This window comes from Embiotoca jacksoni, unplaced genomic scaffold (assembly GCF_022577435.1).
Source record: "Embiotoca jacksoni isolate LCO1_2020_lvr unplaced genomic scaffold, fEmbJac1.0.p SCAF_1, whole genome shotgun sequence".
Lineage (NCBI taxonomy): Eukaryota > Metazoa > Chordata > Actinopteri > Embiotocidae > Embiotoca > Embiotoca jacksoni.
Window position 1 is genome coordinate 23,624,088 of NW_027185229.1, and position 18,493 is coordinate 23,642,580.

General features: G+C 39.1%; 2 protein-coding genes across 2 annotated transcripts; both read right to left on the reverse strand.

Annotated features, from left to right (window-relative positions):
• Positions 1-3,408: 3,408 nt before the first annotated feature.
• Positions 3,409-5,048, reverse strand: LOC138197669 (troponin I, slow skeletal muscle-like). The gene is made up of 5 exons (XM_069148530.1): positions 4,789-5,048; positions 4,576-4,707; positions 4,363-4,452; positions 4,068-4,244; positions 3,409-3,706 (listed from the first exon to the last, which is right to left on the reverse strand). The coding sequence occupies exons 1-5, from the start codon at positions 4,867-4,869 to the stop codon at positions 3,602-3,604; spliced, it is 585 nt and encodes a 194-aa protein (XP_069004631.1). The 5' UTR covers positions 4,870-5,048; the 3' UTR covers positions 3,409-3,601.
• Positions 5,049-10,406: 5,358 nt separating this feature from the next.
• csrp1b (cysteine and glycine-rich protein 1b) lies at positions 10,407-14,537 on the reverse strand. Its single transcript, XM_069148540.1, has 6 exons — positions 14,431-14,537; positions 13,014-13,123; positions 12,418-12,586; positions 12,039-12,168; positions 11,860-11,953; positions 10,407-11,082 (listed from the first exon to the last, which is right to left on the reverse strand). Exons 2-6 carry the CDS (start codon positions 13,120-13,122, stop codon positions 11,006-11,008), a joined length of 579 nt encoding a protein of 192 aa, XP_069004641.1. The 5' UTR covers position 13,123; positions 14,431-14,537; the 3' UTR covers positions 10,407-11,005.
• Between the last annotated feature and the right edge of the window lie 3,956 nt (positions 14,538-18,493).

Sequence of the window (18,493 nt, forward strand, 5' to 3'; positions counted from 1 at the left end):
GAGTTTTTGAAAAGCTTTTAGTGAAAGGAAAGGGACGCCAGAGGTATTTTGGCATCATGAGTTTTGACTTTCAGAAAAATGTGTAAACAAAAGCAGTGACCAGAATCTTAATTTATTAGCTAGATAACAAAAAGTGTTATTATTTCATGTATACTATATTTCATGTAGGCTATGTGTGTGTGTGTCTGTTTGCAACACTGTTTACACACAGGCCTTGGGAATGTATTTGTATTAAGTTGTTTCAATCAAATTCTAATTTGTCATTTCTATGATGTAAGTTTGACTCAAGCCTGGAGTCTACCGTCTGTTTCCATTTTTTGTCCTGGTTGTTTATATATGATAAGAAAGTTCAAATGTTTGTTCCCTAAATAATTGAGGCGTTTGAAAGCAAATAGTCAAATGATCGATTTTCTTTGCTGTTTGTAATGTAAATAGGAAGAAAGCTCCTGCATATTGTACATAAATACTGTAAAATTGTAAAAGCTGCAAACCCTCTGACTGCAGAACAGGTGAATCAAATCTGAGGTCACAGAACAATCACATGAACAATAACCACAGAAAGGTCTCTAACATTAGTTACAATACTTTTTATGACTTTTTGGTTATTTCATAAAATTAAAATACAATAGTTTGCTTTTAAATGTTTATTTTACGTTAATAAATTCTGTTGAGTGTGGTACAACAAAACTTGTCAGGAAGAGTTATGAAGGTCAACCAATCACAGCTTTAACTTCCAACCACCTTCCTCTGACTGAATAAATTTTCTCCTCCTGATTCAAACCCCACCCGTCTGGCACCTGATTCAACTGAAACAAACAACACAAAGCCTCAGGCCTATTTTCATTTAACCCTGCATGGCACCAGTCTGGACAGAGATCCTCAGCTCAACCAAGTCTCCTTCAGGACTTACTGTGTTATGAATACATTAATACACCCTCTTGTGATTAATGTTGTGTTCTGAAGTTACTAGTTGGTTAGAATTATCTATCATTATCTCAGTAAACCGACTGTGAGCTGATACTGCCACCTTGTGGTATGAAAACGTACATGGATGGACCAAACCATCTGCCTGGACCACAGACGGTATATAAAAAGGCCTGGACTTCGAGGTAAAACCCGAACCAGAGCTATAAGGTCTTACAAGGTGCCATAGATCAGTTATTTGTCAATACTTGTGATAATCAACCATCACCATTATTGTCCATTTGATAAAGATTATTCTGTGCCAAGACTGCCCCCTTAATAAAATACAATGCAAGGCACCGTGCAAGGTTTACCATGAAACATGAAGGTGTAGAGGTATTGTCGATCAAACTTTCTCACTCTATAGTTTCCCTCAGAACACTCAGAAGCATTTTCTTGATTCTGGTAAAAGACAAGAGAGAAGTTAATAAAGAGAGTCAGGCAGAGTAAAAAAAAAAAAAAAAAAATCAAAGGATAAGACATCCCACATCTTAATGCATTTATATGTTTTGCATCTAGTTTTAGTAGCAGCTTAATCTGTGATCCAGTTCAGATAAAGCTGTTTGAAGCAATTCAAATGGAAAACATTACATTTTCAGATAAATACTATCCCTGTTAGAGCCATTTTCTACTTGTTATCCTATTCAAATTCAAGAATTGTTCATTGATCTGTTAATGTATCTGTTTTATATGAATAACAACCAATTAGAAACACATGATCATGGGAGCTATATCATTCATATTCTTGCAGGCAGTTCAAATGCTGCACCGTCTTGATCATAAACTAGTGTTCCTCATTAAGTGTCTTCCTTATGAGTTGTCCTCATTCCCTGAAAAAGAAACAGCCTGAGGGACAAGCAAAGGTTTTTGGTGCATTGAAGGAAAAATGCCGACTTGTACTAGGGATGTTTTAGCCAGGATTACAGCAAATTCTGGGATTGCGTTCAAATTCAACCCACTCCTTCCTCAGCTTGATTACACAGACATAAAAAAAAAAAATCAGTATGAAATAGGATTTTCTATCAATATGATAATAATTATTTCCATTTATTAATGTAATGTTTGGTTTTGTGTGTTTGACTGCTTTCGTTGCAAATGTTATTATTAACTCAAATGTGGTTATATGGTAAAAGTGTTTTCCCAAAGACCACCAACACAAATGCTGCCTTTTTTTTTTTTTTGGGCAACAGCTGTATCCTGATGTTCCCAGACTAGAAGTCACTGTGTAAATATATGCGTCTAGCCAAACTCCACTGAAGATTAAGTTTTATCCTACTGGGCGTAGACCTCAGATTCATTTTCTAACTATTAGAACAGCTTTAACCATTCAGTATTAATCACTTGATACGCAAACTGTACATTTAGAAAATAACTACATTTAGAAAATAACGCTTTACTTTAATTTTATTGCACTGGTTGCTGATTGGAGCAAACAGATATACGAGTTTCCAGAATATACCGCAAAGGAAAATGAAGCTGTGGCCAATAGTACAACATCCGTGTCAGCCCAAATTTAATGTCTTTTGTCAAAGTTAGTCACCATCAGTGGATCAAACTTCCTGTCTTATTTCAAATGAAAGTACATATTTTAAATCAAAAGTCTTCTAGTGTTCAATAAACTGTCCAGTCATATATGTTTTGACTTCTTGTTAATAACAGCAAACAGTGAGACGTTTGGTTCTTTATCAGAGGGGCTGAGTGGCATGAAGCCCTGAAGACCAGCTGCTCTGCTGACATCCACTCGTTGCAGCAAGTGAAGCGGGCTATTTAAACTGCTGATGCCCCGCCCACATGGTTCACCAGGTGTTTGAACAGGATGCTCAACCCGCTGAAGTGCGGCCATGTCGTCTCAGGACAGATTTGTATTTGTAAAGGCAGTACTGGAGTTCGTACAGGTCCTTGCAGCCGCTCTGGGACTCTGTTTGTGGCCCTCAGGTGAGCTGCAGCTGAAGTTTCCTGTCCTGCAAACCATGATGACAGACTTGACTCCAACCAAAGGATTCATTCCTCGCTGGTATCAAAGCCTCCTCACCAGGTACGTGTATGCTGTTTGTGCTAACTTGCATAATTTGAGTGGCTGTCTTGCTGATTTGCATGTTGCATGTTACATGTTGCATGTTGCAGTTCTCTTTGCACCTGTTTGCAGTTATGCTGTGGTGTTTTTTTTTTTTTACCTTATTTGCATTTTAGAACATGGATTCTTTGTGGTGATGAGTTTGACTTTTGTGTGGTTCTTGTTCTGGACTAAAATAGGAGTTAAAATAGGAGTCTGGTTGTTGGGCCAGGATTTATATCCTAGCTAAAAGTGGGTCTTCACTATGCATGTGGCAGTGTTGTTTTTCACCTGGTTTCATTTTGCTGATTGCTGAACTTTTGCTGACAAAAAAACTCAGAAATCACTCCAAGCTTTTTTTTTTTTGCAAAACCAAAAAGTTACTCAGAGAGTGTGAGGAGAGACTGCATGTGTTTATTTCAGGAAGGAAAAAAACATTTTTGAGACAAAATGCTGAATATAAGATACCAAGACCTTGTGAGGTGTGCAGGTGTTGATTTTGGGCCTGGATTTGCCTTTTTGGATTCCAAGTGATGGTATTTTACATTAGATGTAAGCCAGCTGTTTGTTCAGTGACACTGTCCTTTACTGGTTGGGGTCTTTTGCTGCATCGAACATCTTCTTGCGGCCCTCCATGCCTGACATGGCTTCCACGTTCTTCCTCCAGTCGCTCACCTCCACTGTCTTCTCCTGCAGCCCACACAGGACAGATGTTACACATGTTTATGACTGTAGGGTAGTTAGATTCAGGGAAAACAATGTTTTGTACAGTTAATTTGAAATTTGTATGTATATTTTTACAGCTTTTGGTCTACAATAACTCCATTCCATGTTTTTGCCTGTGAAGCCTTTTTATTAAGAGATTAATGTGTTGCACACTTTGTCAGTCAGCTGAAGACCCAGTGTGCAAATCGGAAAAACATCTCAGCCACAGCTGCAGTTTGTGTGCCGTGGAGAGTAAATTATTATATGCATCATTGTCTTTTGGCCACAAACCGGCTCCTGATGACACTTTAGTCCGTATTTCTGCCGGTCCTTTTCCTGAACTCACCTTTTCTGTGTCGTCCTTCTTGACGGACTTCAGGTTAGCTCGCAGATCCAAAGACACCTTGTGTTTGGAGCCCAGTAGGGAGCGCAGGATGGCGTCAGCAGAGACTCTCACCCTCCTCAGGTTGGGTCTCTTGAACTTCCCTCGCAGGTCCAGCACCTTGATGTTCAGGTCTTTGATCTGTGGGGAAAGTATGGAGGAAAGTGATGTAAACACTGTGTCATATGTGCAGCTTTGAATATGAATATTTGCGGTTGACGTAGACATTTTCCATTTTCCTACAGTCATGTATTCTCACATCTCTGCTGTTGTGCATGACCTTGGCTTCGATGTCATACCGCTCCTCATCCACCGCATCTATTTTGGCATGTAGCTCTTCACACAGTGTCTGTGTGGGAAGTAAGAGAAGTAATTCGTTTGATACTAATGTCACTCCATGCATGAAATAACTATATTTCACTAAGCATAGGTAGTTTTAATGTGCGTATTAGTGGTAAATGTGCAATGATACCTGTAGCTCTGATAAGGACATGCTACTGGTCTGCATCGGAGGAGCTTTATCTTCCAGGTAGTTTTCTTTCTGCTCCTCTTTTTCTACCATCTCCTGCTCCAGCTCCTCTTTGGCCCTTGCAACCATCATGCTCTGAAACACCAGACCCAAAGTAAATCAAAGTGTTTGATTGACTGACAAAGCTGCTGGTAAAAATTTGTGCCGAGAACTCGCCTTCAGCATGAGCTTGCGAGAAGCTGAGATTTTAGATTTCCTCTGCAAAAAAGCACAAGATTTGATATCATACTGTGACATTTATTAGTCTACTTTAATCCTAATGTAAGTGCGTGTATTTAAAGTAGTAGGATTGTTTTGTCAAATCTTACCTCTGGTCTGTGGATAGAAAAGAACACAAAAGAAACAGGCAATCAAGATCAGCGTTCACGTATAGACATGAAGAATCAGCAATTCTAGAATGAGCTATTGTTGTCTTTAATTTGTTTTTCTATTGATAAAACCCATGTGCTGTATGACAGTATGACACTGATGCTTTCAGCTGGCAATGGAAACAATGGCGGAAACACAATACACTTACGGTTTCTCAGGCATCTTGGTTATTTCAACTCCCCCTGGAAGACAAAAATAAAACCTTTTGCCTCTGAAGTGCTCGACAGCGGGGACCACTTGGGTCTAGAGCCCCAACGGGTGTTAACTATAGTTTCCATTTTAGATCCACTATACATTCATTCCACCACAGTCAGCTGTATAGTGTTACAAGACAGGAAATATACCTCACTTATAGATCTGTTAAGAACTGTTATCTTCCCTTAATATCCTTTAGCATTCATATTGATGTGTCAGTTGTTCCGTAACATACCAGTGGTTGATCCTTGTTTTTGTTTTGTTTATCATTAATCTTTATCAGTCATTAGTCCTGGACAGAATCATCCAGTCGCGCCTCAGAGCTGATAGCACACTCTGCTGCCAAAAAGCTAAGTGATGGCAGATAAGAAGAAACATACAAGACCCCCCAACATGGCAGCTCTTCCTGATAACGTTTCCTCTTTTCAACCCCACGACCTGAACTTTTTTTATTTTGCTATTACCAGTTAACTTTACCAACCAACTGACCAAATAATGAATATTAGACACAAGACAAAGAAAAGCAGAACTTCCTCACAATTTAGAAGCTAAAGGGCAAAAACATGTTTGTGAATTTTACTCAAAAAAAAATACTTTTAACAATCGACTGTCAAACTACTTGCATAGTTCTCTTGAATTGATTAAATAATATTAGGTTGTTGTAGACATATTATTGCAAATCGATGAATAGGACTGCCTTATGGCAATTTTTTTTTAATTTTTTTAATAAAAAATCATTTGTATCTTTGTGTGAGGAGGACTGCTTTGTCAGGTTTCTAATTCCCTTGATTAACTAAAGAAACGGCATTCCTGTCTCTATTTAATCAATTAACAATTAATACATTCTATACAGAATTTATATTATCACAATATTTATCAATGCTGCGATATCAAACTACATATACTGTGGGAGGGGATTTTATCAGTATTTCCTTTACATTAAGTGCAGTGTCGTTTAATTAGTTAATCAATTACTATGTTTTGTTACGATTGTGATTATTGAATAATAGTTTAAGTTTTGGTTCCAGCTTCTCAGCTGTGGCTGTTTTTCTTCTTCTTCTTCTATGATGGTAAACTGAGACTTTTGGAGTTTTTAACTGCAGTTTAGAAAAAAAACAAGATATTTAAAACATCACCTTCAATTCAAGAAACTTGTGATGGACAGTTTTTAAAATTTGCTGACGCATAGGACAAATTATTATCAAGAAAACCGTGTAGATTAATTGATAATGAAAGCAATCATTAGTTTGAAGCCTGAATGTAATACTGGTAAGATGTTGTGCCATATTATTGAATCTCCCCCGCCCCCCCCCCCAAAAAAATACCAACACTTTATTTAATGTCTAATCAAAATGATCATGTCCAAAGTAAAAAGCAGTTCTCGTCCCTGCACAACCATTAATACTGACTGTGGGAGGAAAAGTACACAACCTCTTGTCTATGAAGTAATAGCTAACATTTAGTGTAGCAACAATGCATTGGCCTTACCGTTCTGTGCTGATGCTTTGGATGCAGAGAGGCACAAAGTGATGGAGAGAGGAACACACTAGAATATTTATCTGCTGCTCCCCTTTGTCCCTCCTCTCTAGCACAAGGAGACTTAAATAGAAAAACACATACAGTGTGGGGGGTGGTGGTGGTGGTGGTGGGGGGGGGGGGGGGTCTCTGGATAACGCTGATTGTGTGGCTTGTGTTGTGTTGACAGGTCACTGCTCTCCTGTTCTTCATAATAATGTGATTGAACTTTATATGCCAAGACGGGATAAACAACATCCTCGTCGACTGTCACCTCAGCAGTTTCCAGTCAATTGTTAACCCCCCCCCCCCCTCTTTTTATAAGGCTGTACTGTTTAAAACTCGAAGTAGGATGATGTCTTCTCTCTGTTCATGCTAACATGCGGCTGCTGTGTGTGCCGAAAGTTCAGGTTACACCGTTTTTTTTTGCCCCCAGCTGAGGACATTGTAAAGATGAATTTCTGAGATGTTCTGTGGCTACTGAGAGTGAAGCTGGAGGCTGTCCCCTCGGAGACTGCAGTGCTCCCATGGTCTGATTAGGATAGAGGCTGCAGACAAAGCTAAGCTGTGGTTTTAAAGCAGGAATGCAGTTTCCAGTGTGCATTTGCCTCACAACTAAACATAGACAAATTGCAGCCCCATGTGATGCTGCCAATCTGAGCCTCGTCTTGCTTACGCGTGCACGCGTTGTATTTGGGGTTTGCAAAAATGTAAACACAGCGACTGTCTTTTGTGTTAATTCACTCATGCAATGGCAGTAAGTCCTGAAATTAATCCACAAAATCACTTGTCTGGGTCGTGTTTGTGTTTGAGATTTAGCCTTCAGCAGTGACACAAACTTAAAAGTCTGGTTTGAAAGTCATCCGTGAAACTTAGTAACACTTATTGAGCTGATAGCAGCTTTGATCTCGAGGTAACCCACAAATAGACAAATAGACAGACAGACAGACAGACAGACATCGTCATCTACAGAGCCTCAAATACAGTACGTGGCTGTAAATTAACCAAAGCCCACTTTTGCTGGACGACAAGCGCCACCTGTTGGTAGCATGTGACCGTGACCAAGACCAAGTGAATCACGTGTCCACATACCGTCAATACTCTCTAATTGATCAGCGGTGAGAGGGAGCCACAACAACCTGAGAGAACGGAGGGCGGTTGCCAGGAGCTTTGTGATGTTGGCCCCCGGTGACGGGGGACATGTTCAGCAAAGGGGGTAACTAGAGGGAGACGGAGAGGTGCAGTGACCTAATGACCCGCTCGGCCTCCAACCCTGCTCTTTATTGCAGTTTACACTGAGAGGGCTAGACGTTGTCGTAGTTCACATTTAGAACTGGAGACTTGATGACTCAGAAGTGAACTCAATCTGTCAATGTCGTCTTCTTCTTTATATGATTGTTCCAACTTGCAGGACTTTTGTCTTGCTCTCGCCGAGTCAGATCTCCGTCGCTGACTCTGATTTGATTAATGACGCTCAGGCCTGTTGGCTCATGGCAACTGATTATAATTACACAGTGTATACATGGCAGCAGTATTAGAGATGTGCTCTGTGTGTGTGTTTGCCGCGCTGTTTCCAGGAAACTGTACAGTGATTCATGCAGATACCAAGGAATTATAAAGCGGTTTACTGTACAGTAGTTTCAAATGAAACGTTTTGCCGTGAAGTGTTTTGTTTAAGTCCATGTGCAGCAGAATAATCTTAAATGTGAACTCCATCATGCAGGTTTTATAATTATTATTTTAGAACAGCAGTGTTTTGTTCAGCTGCTCATTTCAAATTAAGTGCTAAAGTAAAGTCGGATATGAAATGAGTGTTGACGTTGCATGTCAAGCTTTCCATTCTCTCATGACATGCACGCGGTTTTCCATGGTAATGATAGTAGATTTACTACTTGAAATTCTTGAAACAATGAGTCATTGACTGCAGACTGAAGGCAAAAGAGGACTCGTTTCATGTTTTTTTTCATGTCAATTTTTACCAACTGAACTGAAGTCCTATTTATCTCCAGCTAATAAACCTAAAAAAAAAAGATATAAGGGATGGCAAGTTTGGCTGCAGTGTAAACTTCCCAAATCCAGTTCCCAGCATAGACATATCCCAAATGTTCCTTTGAAGTAATGCTGCTGTTTGATTACGGTTTGTAAGATAGTTAGCTTTGCATGTTAACATTTGCAGTTTATGTTCAGAGCAGAAGTATTCGTGTCCTTTACTTAAGTAAATAATGCCACACTGTGAGAATACTCCAATACAAGTATAAGTCCTGCATTCAACACCTTAAGTTTTGAACATATTACAAATATGTATGTATTATCAGCAAACTATACTTGAAATATCTAAAGTAAAAGTTTACTCTATATGCTGGAAATACTCCCGGTACTCAGGGTTAATGATTAATGTTGCTGCCGCATTTGGGCATTTTTCTGCTGTAGTTATTCGTGGTTGTGCTCGTTTAAATTTTACTGTTGATTGGTTTAAACTATAGTAATGCAACATGTTCTATGAGATCATGTTTTTGGTGTTGTCGTCTTGTGAGAACAACAAGCTCAGAAAAACAGTTCTGTTTTCAGCTTTGTGACGATGCAATTTCCAGCCAATCAATGACCAAAGTCAATGTGGATTAAAAAGTAATCCAATCTCTCAGCATAGCGTTAATCTGAATGTGAAATTGTTTTGAGGTTATAGGAACATTTTCCTTTATCCGTGATTTCTCTTGGTGGTTGTGCTTTAGAATCAACATTTTTCAATCTTAATTCATGTTTGACAGTAATCGATGTTGAGTTCTGTTGGAAGGTGTATTCTGTCTGGATTTATTTTTAGGATCTTTGAGTTTATTGCACAGTTGAAAACATCTGTCAGAAAAGTAATACAAATTTAATCAAAGTTAATAAATTCCATTACTTTCATGAAGTAATTAAAATGGTTACATTACTTATCACATTGTCAACAGGTTAATCTGACATATCACATTTGAAAAGTAACCTTCCTAACACTAATCAGTCGATTTAAAAAACAAAAAAAAAAAAAACAAACAAACAAACAAAAAAATCATTATTGGCTTTATTTTGCAAGTAAACGTTGCCTTTTAAAAAGAAAAATCAATTCTGGAGACCTGATCTTGTAATCTCATGTCAGTCTACTCTGTTGCCCTCTGGAGAGTAACTCGCTTCATTTTTGTTTTCATACTTTATAGCAGGACATTTCATTTTAGGCTATCAGCAAGGTCAGAGGTAAAACCACATTTTTGTTTGGCTGGACCAGATCCAAGGTCTTCAGTCGAATACATCTTCGCTTGTGTTTCTGATCTCGTGTAGTTTTGCTAATGATGTGACTCACAACCCCCCCCCCCCCTCCCCACCCCCCCACCCCCCTCCCCACACACACACACACACACACACACACACACACACACACACACACACACACACACACACACAGCCACCACCACCACCACCACCACAGCTGCCTGGCGCTCTGACCAGTGTGCCAACTCCTCGGCACAGGCAGACACGAGGCCGAACACTACGACTCTGTTGTTCCCCACAACAGCAGGCATTTTACTCCATTGGATTCAGAGGGAATAACAAAGCACACCAAACACCACATAAACATAACACACTGATTTCGTCAGATCACAACCCCAGAAAGAAAAAAGTTGAGTGAAGCTGTCAAAGTTTGCATTACAAAGGAATAAGAATTCTGTGCCTTTTGCATGATATTTATTTTGTGTCACAGCAAAAAAAAAAAAGAAAAAAAAAGCATATCTTCAGACAATATGTACACCATTTGACATGTGAGGAAGTCTTTATTCTGACTGAGTGAAGCAGGATTTAATGCTGTTTCCTCACAGCTATCAGTCTTGAAACATGTTGATCTTGTTTTGTTGCTTACAGACATGAACTGGTTTTAGATGTTAATATAACTCAACTCTTGCCAAATTCAGCAATTGTTTTGACAGTATTTGTTTCTCTTGGTGTTGAAGCCAGTGTTGAATTTGCACGCCAGCTTGTTAACTGCTCAGTTCAAACACGCAATGTGCACATCCCTGTCACTAGAGTTAGATTTAAGTGCTTTTAGCGTGCTGTATCTACACCAGTTTCTAATGCAATATGAAGTCAAGTTTGGCAAACGTGCAGAAAGCTGCATGTTGTGGGCTTCTGTCATTAGTCATCGCCTGTAGCTGAAGTGAGAGGGCAGTGTGAAACAGATATAGCTTGATATTGACTGAGAGATGCTGGAAGCTATGATATCAGAGAGCACCATATGTCAGTCTCAGGTGGTCTGAGGCTTCAGGCCTCACTTGGAATGAGCCAGAGCTCCTGCACCCTGACCGAAGCCAAAGCCCTTCGGACCAAAGTTCTTCGCGTAGCAACCTGTGAATTAAATCACAATGAATGAGAAATGCTGAGCATAATATATACTGCACTTTTAGTCATACGAACTTTTCTTGGGGAAGAAATTGTTTATCATAAAATAATAAAAATTACAATTTTGAGACAAATTTTTTTTTTTTTTATAAATATATGTTTTACAATAAAAGAGCCTTTTTGACAAGGGTCCGTTTTTTATTTAATTGTTTTAAGGATTGAGACTCGGATATGTATTTAATGGGATGTTTTACGGTTAATAAACTTGTCAGTGATCTCGATGATGGAGACAAAAAATTTTTTGGGCCGAAATACTGAACACCTATCTGTGGTAAACAAATATCGTGAGGAGTGTTGGATTGGTCTGGTAATAATACACTATAAACCATGAAAGGCAAATACTGAAGTCTGGTTGAAAAATAAATAAAGAATATTCCAAAATGGCAAAAGGTCAGAGGCTGCTGAGCTTCTGGCTAAAGTAATTTAGACAACTGTTTCTGCTCTGCACACAGAGCTTAAACTCAACCTGATCTGAGATCTGAAATATACATTTATTCAATACTGATAGATAAACTGACAGGTAAATAATAATTAAAAAAAAAAAGTTTAAATATTCGTACAGTAGAATATTCCCAAGTGAATATCAAGTCCCCGTCCCGGATCGAGGGAGTGTTTAGCTTTTTTGCCTGAAAATAACTCAAATGTGATCATAGCTTCTTTCTATCTATCAGCTACATTTAAATTTCGCTCTAATTGTTCCGTTTCTTTCTGATGGACACAGACCTTTACAGTAGATCTCCCCGTCTCTGTCAGCGAGGGTTGTGGACTCCAGTCCTTTGCCACATTTGGCGCAGCGAAAGCAGCCCTTATGCCACGACTGATGAGACAGAAAAGAATTCGATTCACCAGAGTGCTAAAAAAATGTATATGAATCATTTAGTATAAATTTTGATCTTTCTTACATTGCCACCCCCGATAACCTTCTCCGCTGCGTACACTGTTTTCCCACATCGAGGACACACCTCCGAGGCTCCTGCTTTCTGGGCAAACTTGGAGGTGTTGGTGTTACTTGTAGGGCGATGAGGAGCTTGTCTGTCAGGAAAACAAATTATATTGTTTTAAGATAAAATTAACTGAGCTAGGTCACAGAATAAAACATTACTTTATTACATTTACTGAAAGCTTTATCTTTTGATGAGTGGACTTTTAATCTAGCACCTGCATGGGTTGTGTGCTTTATATACAATATGGTCATTTTTTTACATTAAAAAAACTATTACTTTTAATAGAGTGTCTAGAATATAGCAGAACGCTGTTCTCAGAACGTGATTCTTTGCTCACACTTCAGGTTTGATGCCAAGTCCCTCTCCCGTGTCCATACTCAGCGTGCCGGCTCCACCTCCGAAGCCGTAGCCTTTTGGCCCATATTTCTTGCCATAGCATGATTTGCAGTAGATCTCGTCCACGTGAACGGCCACTGTTGTGCTGTCTAAGTTCTTCTTGCAGACCACTTACAACAGAAGACGAAGGAGGAAAAACATGTATTTCTCTTTTTAATTGGTCTCTACCGCATCCACAGCAAACACAAGGAGCTAATCTTTCATGAACAATCCACAGATGTGAAGCTGTGACACAAACTATGCGTGACATTTTGAAGAAGAAAATAACAAGCGCAGTGTGCTTATAGCTGCCGCAGATAAATACTTGTCTGTGCTGGAGGGGAGTAAGTCTACCTTCCTCGGCCATATAAGGAAGACCAAGCCTCTGTCACATGTTTCTGCTGACTCCAAATAAGGTTTGAAATGTCAGTAAAAACCTGCGGATGCTCACTTTCCTACCCTGATGCCAAATACTTTGCATTCCTTCCCGGCACTTGTGATGATTTAAAGGAGTCAGTGAGCAAGTGAAGCAGATTACCTGAGAATTTTAATACTCACTGCACAGAAAACAGGATTTATGCCAGCTCTTCCCCTCACACTGCACTTCCTCAGCGAAGTAGACGGTTTTCTGGCAGCAGCCGCACTTGTTTCCTCCTCCAAAAGGCATTCTGCACACACACACACACACACACACACACACACACACACACACACACACACACACAGAGAGAGAGCTGTAGCTGCCTCAGATACATTTCTCATTCACTGTATATATAACCTTCAGATCGGTGCTGGTCTGCAGACAGAGCCCGTCTGCAGCACTTCAGGGTCAATACAACAATACCTATAAAAGGAGAAGTTAGCTCTGCTACACGGCTTTGTCTTTTCCTCTTCTTCCAGACTGCGGGCTTAAGTAGATCTTTGTAAGGCTGTTCAGACATTATTATAAAATGCCAAGTACCCGCTAGCGTGGCTCAGGTAGCACCAAACCAGACGATGACACCACGTAAATATGTCTGTTCTTTGTATTTTAATGGTAACCACCTCATATAATGTTTGAGATGCACCAAACTCTGGGTCATTGAATGTCAACAATCTGGTAGCTCGCATTGAATAAACAGGAAATTCCCTTCATTTTGCTTTGTAGTCACACTTCAACAATCCTGACGTCCGACAACCCAACAGGCTGTGATGCACATTGGAACAGTTTTCTGAGTATGGCTAAGACAAACTTTAAACAACAGGCCACATTAGTTATGTTGAAATGGATGTTAAAGTTCAGAGAACTGCTGGATGAGTTCAATAAATTCATCAATTTACTGACCTTTTCAATTAAGCTGAAATAGAATTGAAAGTTCAAACAACTACCCAAAGAAAGTCACTTAATTAAAAGATCCAAATCAACTAAACTAATACAGTTTTACACAATGAAGGATATTACTCAAGATAATATTTGTTGACATGAGGAGAACAACTTACCCAAGTTAAAAATGTTAATGCAGCCCCTTCACTCTTATTTTTTTTAAAATTTGACACAAAAAGTTAGTTTTTTCAATGTATTTTTGGGTGAAACTGTCCCTACATACTTTAAGCATATTATCTGTACTGTGTGTGGTGGAGTTTGCTCAAAGATGTTTTCATATACAATGTTACTTTTTGTAAAACTACAGCAGAGTTATTTCCAATCTAATACTATTCTACTGGTGCTCAGGATAGACGTTTCCAGCACAAACCCCTCCTATCTGAGATGGTTTCTAAAAAATGTAGGCCTCTTAACTCTGTTAACCAGCACTTTAAATACTGTTGCTTTTCCCATGTTCTCATTTCATTATGATGAATTCTCAATTTCAATCATTTAAAATGACAAAAAGAAAAGTTCCTCACAATTTTTAAAGGAATTCTCTCAGTGCACAAAACGTATTGTTACCGTCGCAAGAAATTCTTTCATTAAATGTTGGGATAACTTGACTCTTACCTGTGCAGAGGTGAAAGGCTGCTCCTCTCTGTGGCTGTTCGGTGAAAGTAAGAGATGACTGAGTTGAGAGGAGGCAGTGGAGGGAGGCTGAGTGGACACTCAGGCTGAACTGAAGGAGGAGTCAGGACTCCTGACAGAGGGAGAGATGCAGGGAGGAAAATGGGGAGAACGATAGTGAGAGGAATGACAGATGGGGAGGGTGGGAGAGAGAAAGAGATAAAGGTTAACTGTCTACACGTGTCTTAAACTCTTTTTGAGTAAAATCACTGAGTCGTGTGCCAGAAACGTTCTGTCAGATGAACAGATTTTTAAAAGCAACCGGTGGATTGCAACTTTTCACTGTTTAGATTCAAGATAATTCTGCACGCCAGCGACCCCAAATGGTAAAGAGAAGTAACTGTTTGGCTTTGCTGGCACAACAACAAATCTATGGTTGGTAAATCCAGATTTTTCTCCATTGATTTCATCCTCCATCGTGTTTTAGATATAGATCTGAAAACTAAATCTAAATTGTCATTAAGCATCTACATCTTTTATTCAAAGGTGTCACCATCCCATCAAGGTGATGCAGATTTATTTATAAACACAAGGCAACTTAAAGTGCTTTACGCGGGCAAAGAAAAACATTGGAACAACGTTAAAATACCAAATTAATAAATGCCAGAAGAAAATAAACACAAAATAAAGTTAAATTTTTAAGAACAGAACACAGAACAAAGCCCCAAGGCAAAATGCAGTAATAAATGATCAATTTGACGTTGCCCCAGCGCAACAGAAGAAGTAAGTGTAGTAGAAGAATCAGTCAATCAAAGGCACAAGAGGAAGTTTATTCCACCTGCCACATCGCTAAAAGCGGCTTCACCCAGTTTGGTTCTGACTCAAAGTACAACCAGTTGAGAGTCCTGTTCGTCCTGGAAACACACTGTAGGAACTGTAACATTTAGTGCCCTAATTTAAGTGGATAAAAATAATTCTGCAAATCGATAGAACTTTAAACTGTTCCGATCAATACTTGGATAAGAGTGTAATGTTAACAGTTTTTGGTGAGGAAACCACAGAGAATTTAAAACCTACTCTACATTTTCCCTCAGCTCTGCAGAGTGTTTTAGCATCTTCCAGCTGATTGTTTTGGTTTTTACACAACGCACCTTTGCGGTTTTTCTTTATTCTCACTGCTGCATGCTCATCACCAAACCTCAAACAAAGTTGCTGATCATCTGATAAACATTTAAAGGGCATTCAGCAGCAAAATTGCCAGATATTTCCTTTAGGAGTTGGTGTACAACAAACTGATAAAAGAAGAGTGAATATTGGTATTAATGTCCGTCTGGTCAACGGGAATGAAACTCTAAATTCGTGCTGATATTGCTCCTTGTCTGTTTAATGTGCAAGTGGGCAACTGTTGCTATTAAGCTCACCATTTCAACTTAAAGGGTAAAAAAAAATGTCAGAGAACAACACATCTATGCAGATTTATATGATGCGTGTATGTTTAGCGTTTGCTGATCTTTTGCCGATATCAACAGACCTGTTGTGATGCCCCTTCCTTCCCCCTCAGTGTACAAGAGACGTTTTTACACACTTTGCACATGAGCGGCTGGACTGAAAACAGCTGACTGATTTGGCTAGTGGACAGCCTTCCACTGTTTTGGCATTACAAAAATGGTTAGTTGCTTTTTGAGACTCCTTGGTGTCCTTAAATTAAGGGACTATGAAGAAACAGAAGCCACTGAACAGACACTACTTGTATACTTATGTATTTACTGTATATTTCAAATGGAGTAATTGAATATGTTTTGTTAGCTGGAAGTTAATCAGCGTCTGATTGGATGATGGTCTCTGTGACTGTGATTTCTGCTCTCAGCCCCAAATGACATTATCTTGTGATATTTCCTGCAGTGAACTGGCTCTTTGTCTGCGGGGTAATATTGAAGTTACGCTGTGATTTTGTGTGTTGGATGCATGCATTCCCCGTCTACAATAACTTAAGAAGTAAATATATAAATGATATAGAGACCAGTGGTGGAATTTAACTTGGATTTACTCAAGAGCTACACTTACGTAAAAATACAAGACAATAATACTTGACTATTTCCATTTCCAGCAGCTTTATACTTTTACACAGAGGCAAACATTGTACTTTTAACTTAGTTAATCTGTCTGACAGTTTATTTAGGCCTACTTGTTACTTTTAAGATTATAATCTTCATGCCCTTGCTGTCCAGTGGGAAACCCCATCAATGTTTAGAATTATTCTGATAAGCGAAAACATTTAATTTGAGAATAATGTCCTCCTTCTTAAGCTAAAAAATAAAACCTATTTAAAACCCATTTTGATTTGCTGGAAAATGCATCGCCACAAAACTAGAGATGAGTGTTTCTTACAGGACAGTGATGCTACAAACATTTGTTCATCTTCTAGAATATGATTGAACTAACAAACAGTATATGAAGTAGTTAAAATTAACTCAACCTGAAACATCTACAGTGGATGAATGCAACATGCTCACTAACACAGCAGTAATATTAATCCAAAAATATCAAAAGTAATGAATGAAAGTGAGACACAGACAGGAGGCATTTTTACTGCACAAACGGTAATTTTATTTTAACACATAAAGTACATTTCAGTGCTCGTACTTAAATAATTTTACTGAAGTAAAGGATCTAAATACTTCTGCCCCTCCTCCAAGAGACGGTCTATATATCTGTTCAATAAGAACAAAGACTTCAACCACGCCTCAAGATAATATTTACCCAAGCCATGATGTCCCTTCTTGTTCAGCAGATTGTTGTCCCCACAGATCTTCTCGGTGTGGGTTTAAGTGAGCCGCGTTATTTGGAGGGCAAGAGCTCAATCAGATATTTCTCTCTAGTCCTGTTTATTTGACACATGTTTTTCTTGTGTCCGTCAGCTCGAAGTATTGTCAACAATACTATAATAAAAGTGCTGAAGTTATTATTTGAAAACAGACATCATAGCATAGATAGCTGCTCTGCTCTACTGGGGTGAAACTTTTATTTTCTATGATCTCTTTCTGATGAAATATTTTTTTTTACATTGGATTACAGTGTAATCTGTGATGCAACTCCAAGAGAGATTTATTCTTTACTTGACCAATAGATATGCATTATACTTTCATACATGGCAAAGAACAGCAGCAAGTCTTTGGAGAAGCTTCAATCGGAAAACTTTTGTAAATGTGTTAAAATGATTAATCCATTGTCCCAATAGTTACAAATAGATTTTTTGTTTGACTAATTGAGTAATTGTTGTGCAGGTTTAGCATCATCTACTTTAAATGTGAACTGACAACTTGTAACAGTGAAGAGCTTCAACTTAAAGTATCCTCGGAGTACTGCTGGCATTTTGCTGTTGATCTTTTGCTCCTGTGACATTCAACAATTGTGGAGGCTGGCGTGCTCTGTCTTTCACACTTTAGTAGAAACATCACACATGTGACCTTTTCCATTATGAGATACTGATGATCTACTAAAAGTCCTCCTAAAGTCCTCCCAGATTAAAACACAGCGACCCAAATTCTTGTATTTTTTTTTTTTTTTTAAATATATTTCTTACTTTGCCTTGTCATTCAGTAAAAAAAGAATATTGATTCCTCTGTGGTTCAGATACATCCCAAGAGGAGGATCAGGAGAGGGGAAACTGATAGGGAGATTGTAGTCGACAGGGAGGGAAGTAAAAGCCAGCAGATCGCGATGCTACTTGGTCTGCCTTCCTCCCTCTCTGCGAGCTCCTCAGGCTCTTCACCATCATAGGAAGAGACAATGATGAACTCAAGAAGCCTATTTATAGCCGACATTTGGCCAACACTAGCCCTCTGTTTCAGCTCAGTGGACATCCGCCCCGGCGAGTTGTGGAGTATGTGTACATGTGATTATGCTCACGACAGACAGGGAAAGGAGAGTGGGAGAGGGATGGATTGACAGAGACTCAATGGATTAATCCAGAGGAAGAGGAGAGGAAGAGAAGAGGAGAGAAGAGGAGAGGAGAGGATAAGAGGCGATAAGAGGCAGAGAAAGATAAGAGGCAGGGACGGGGCTG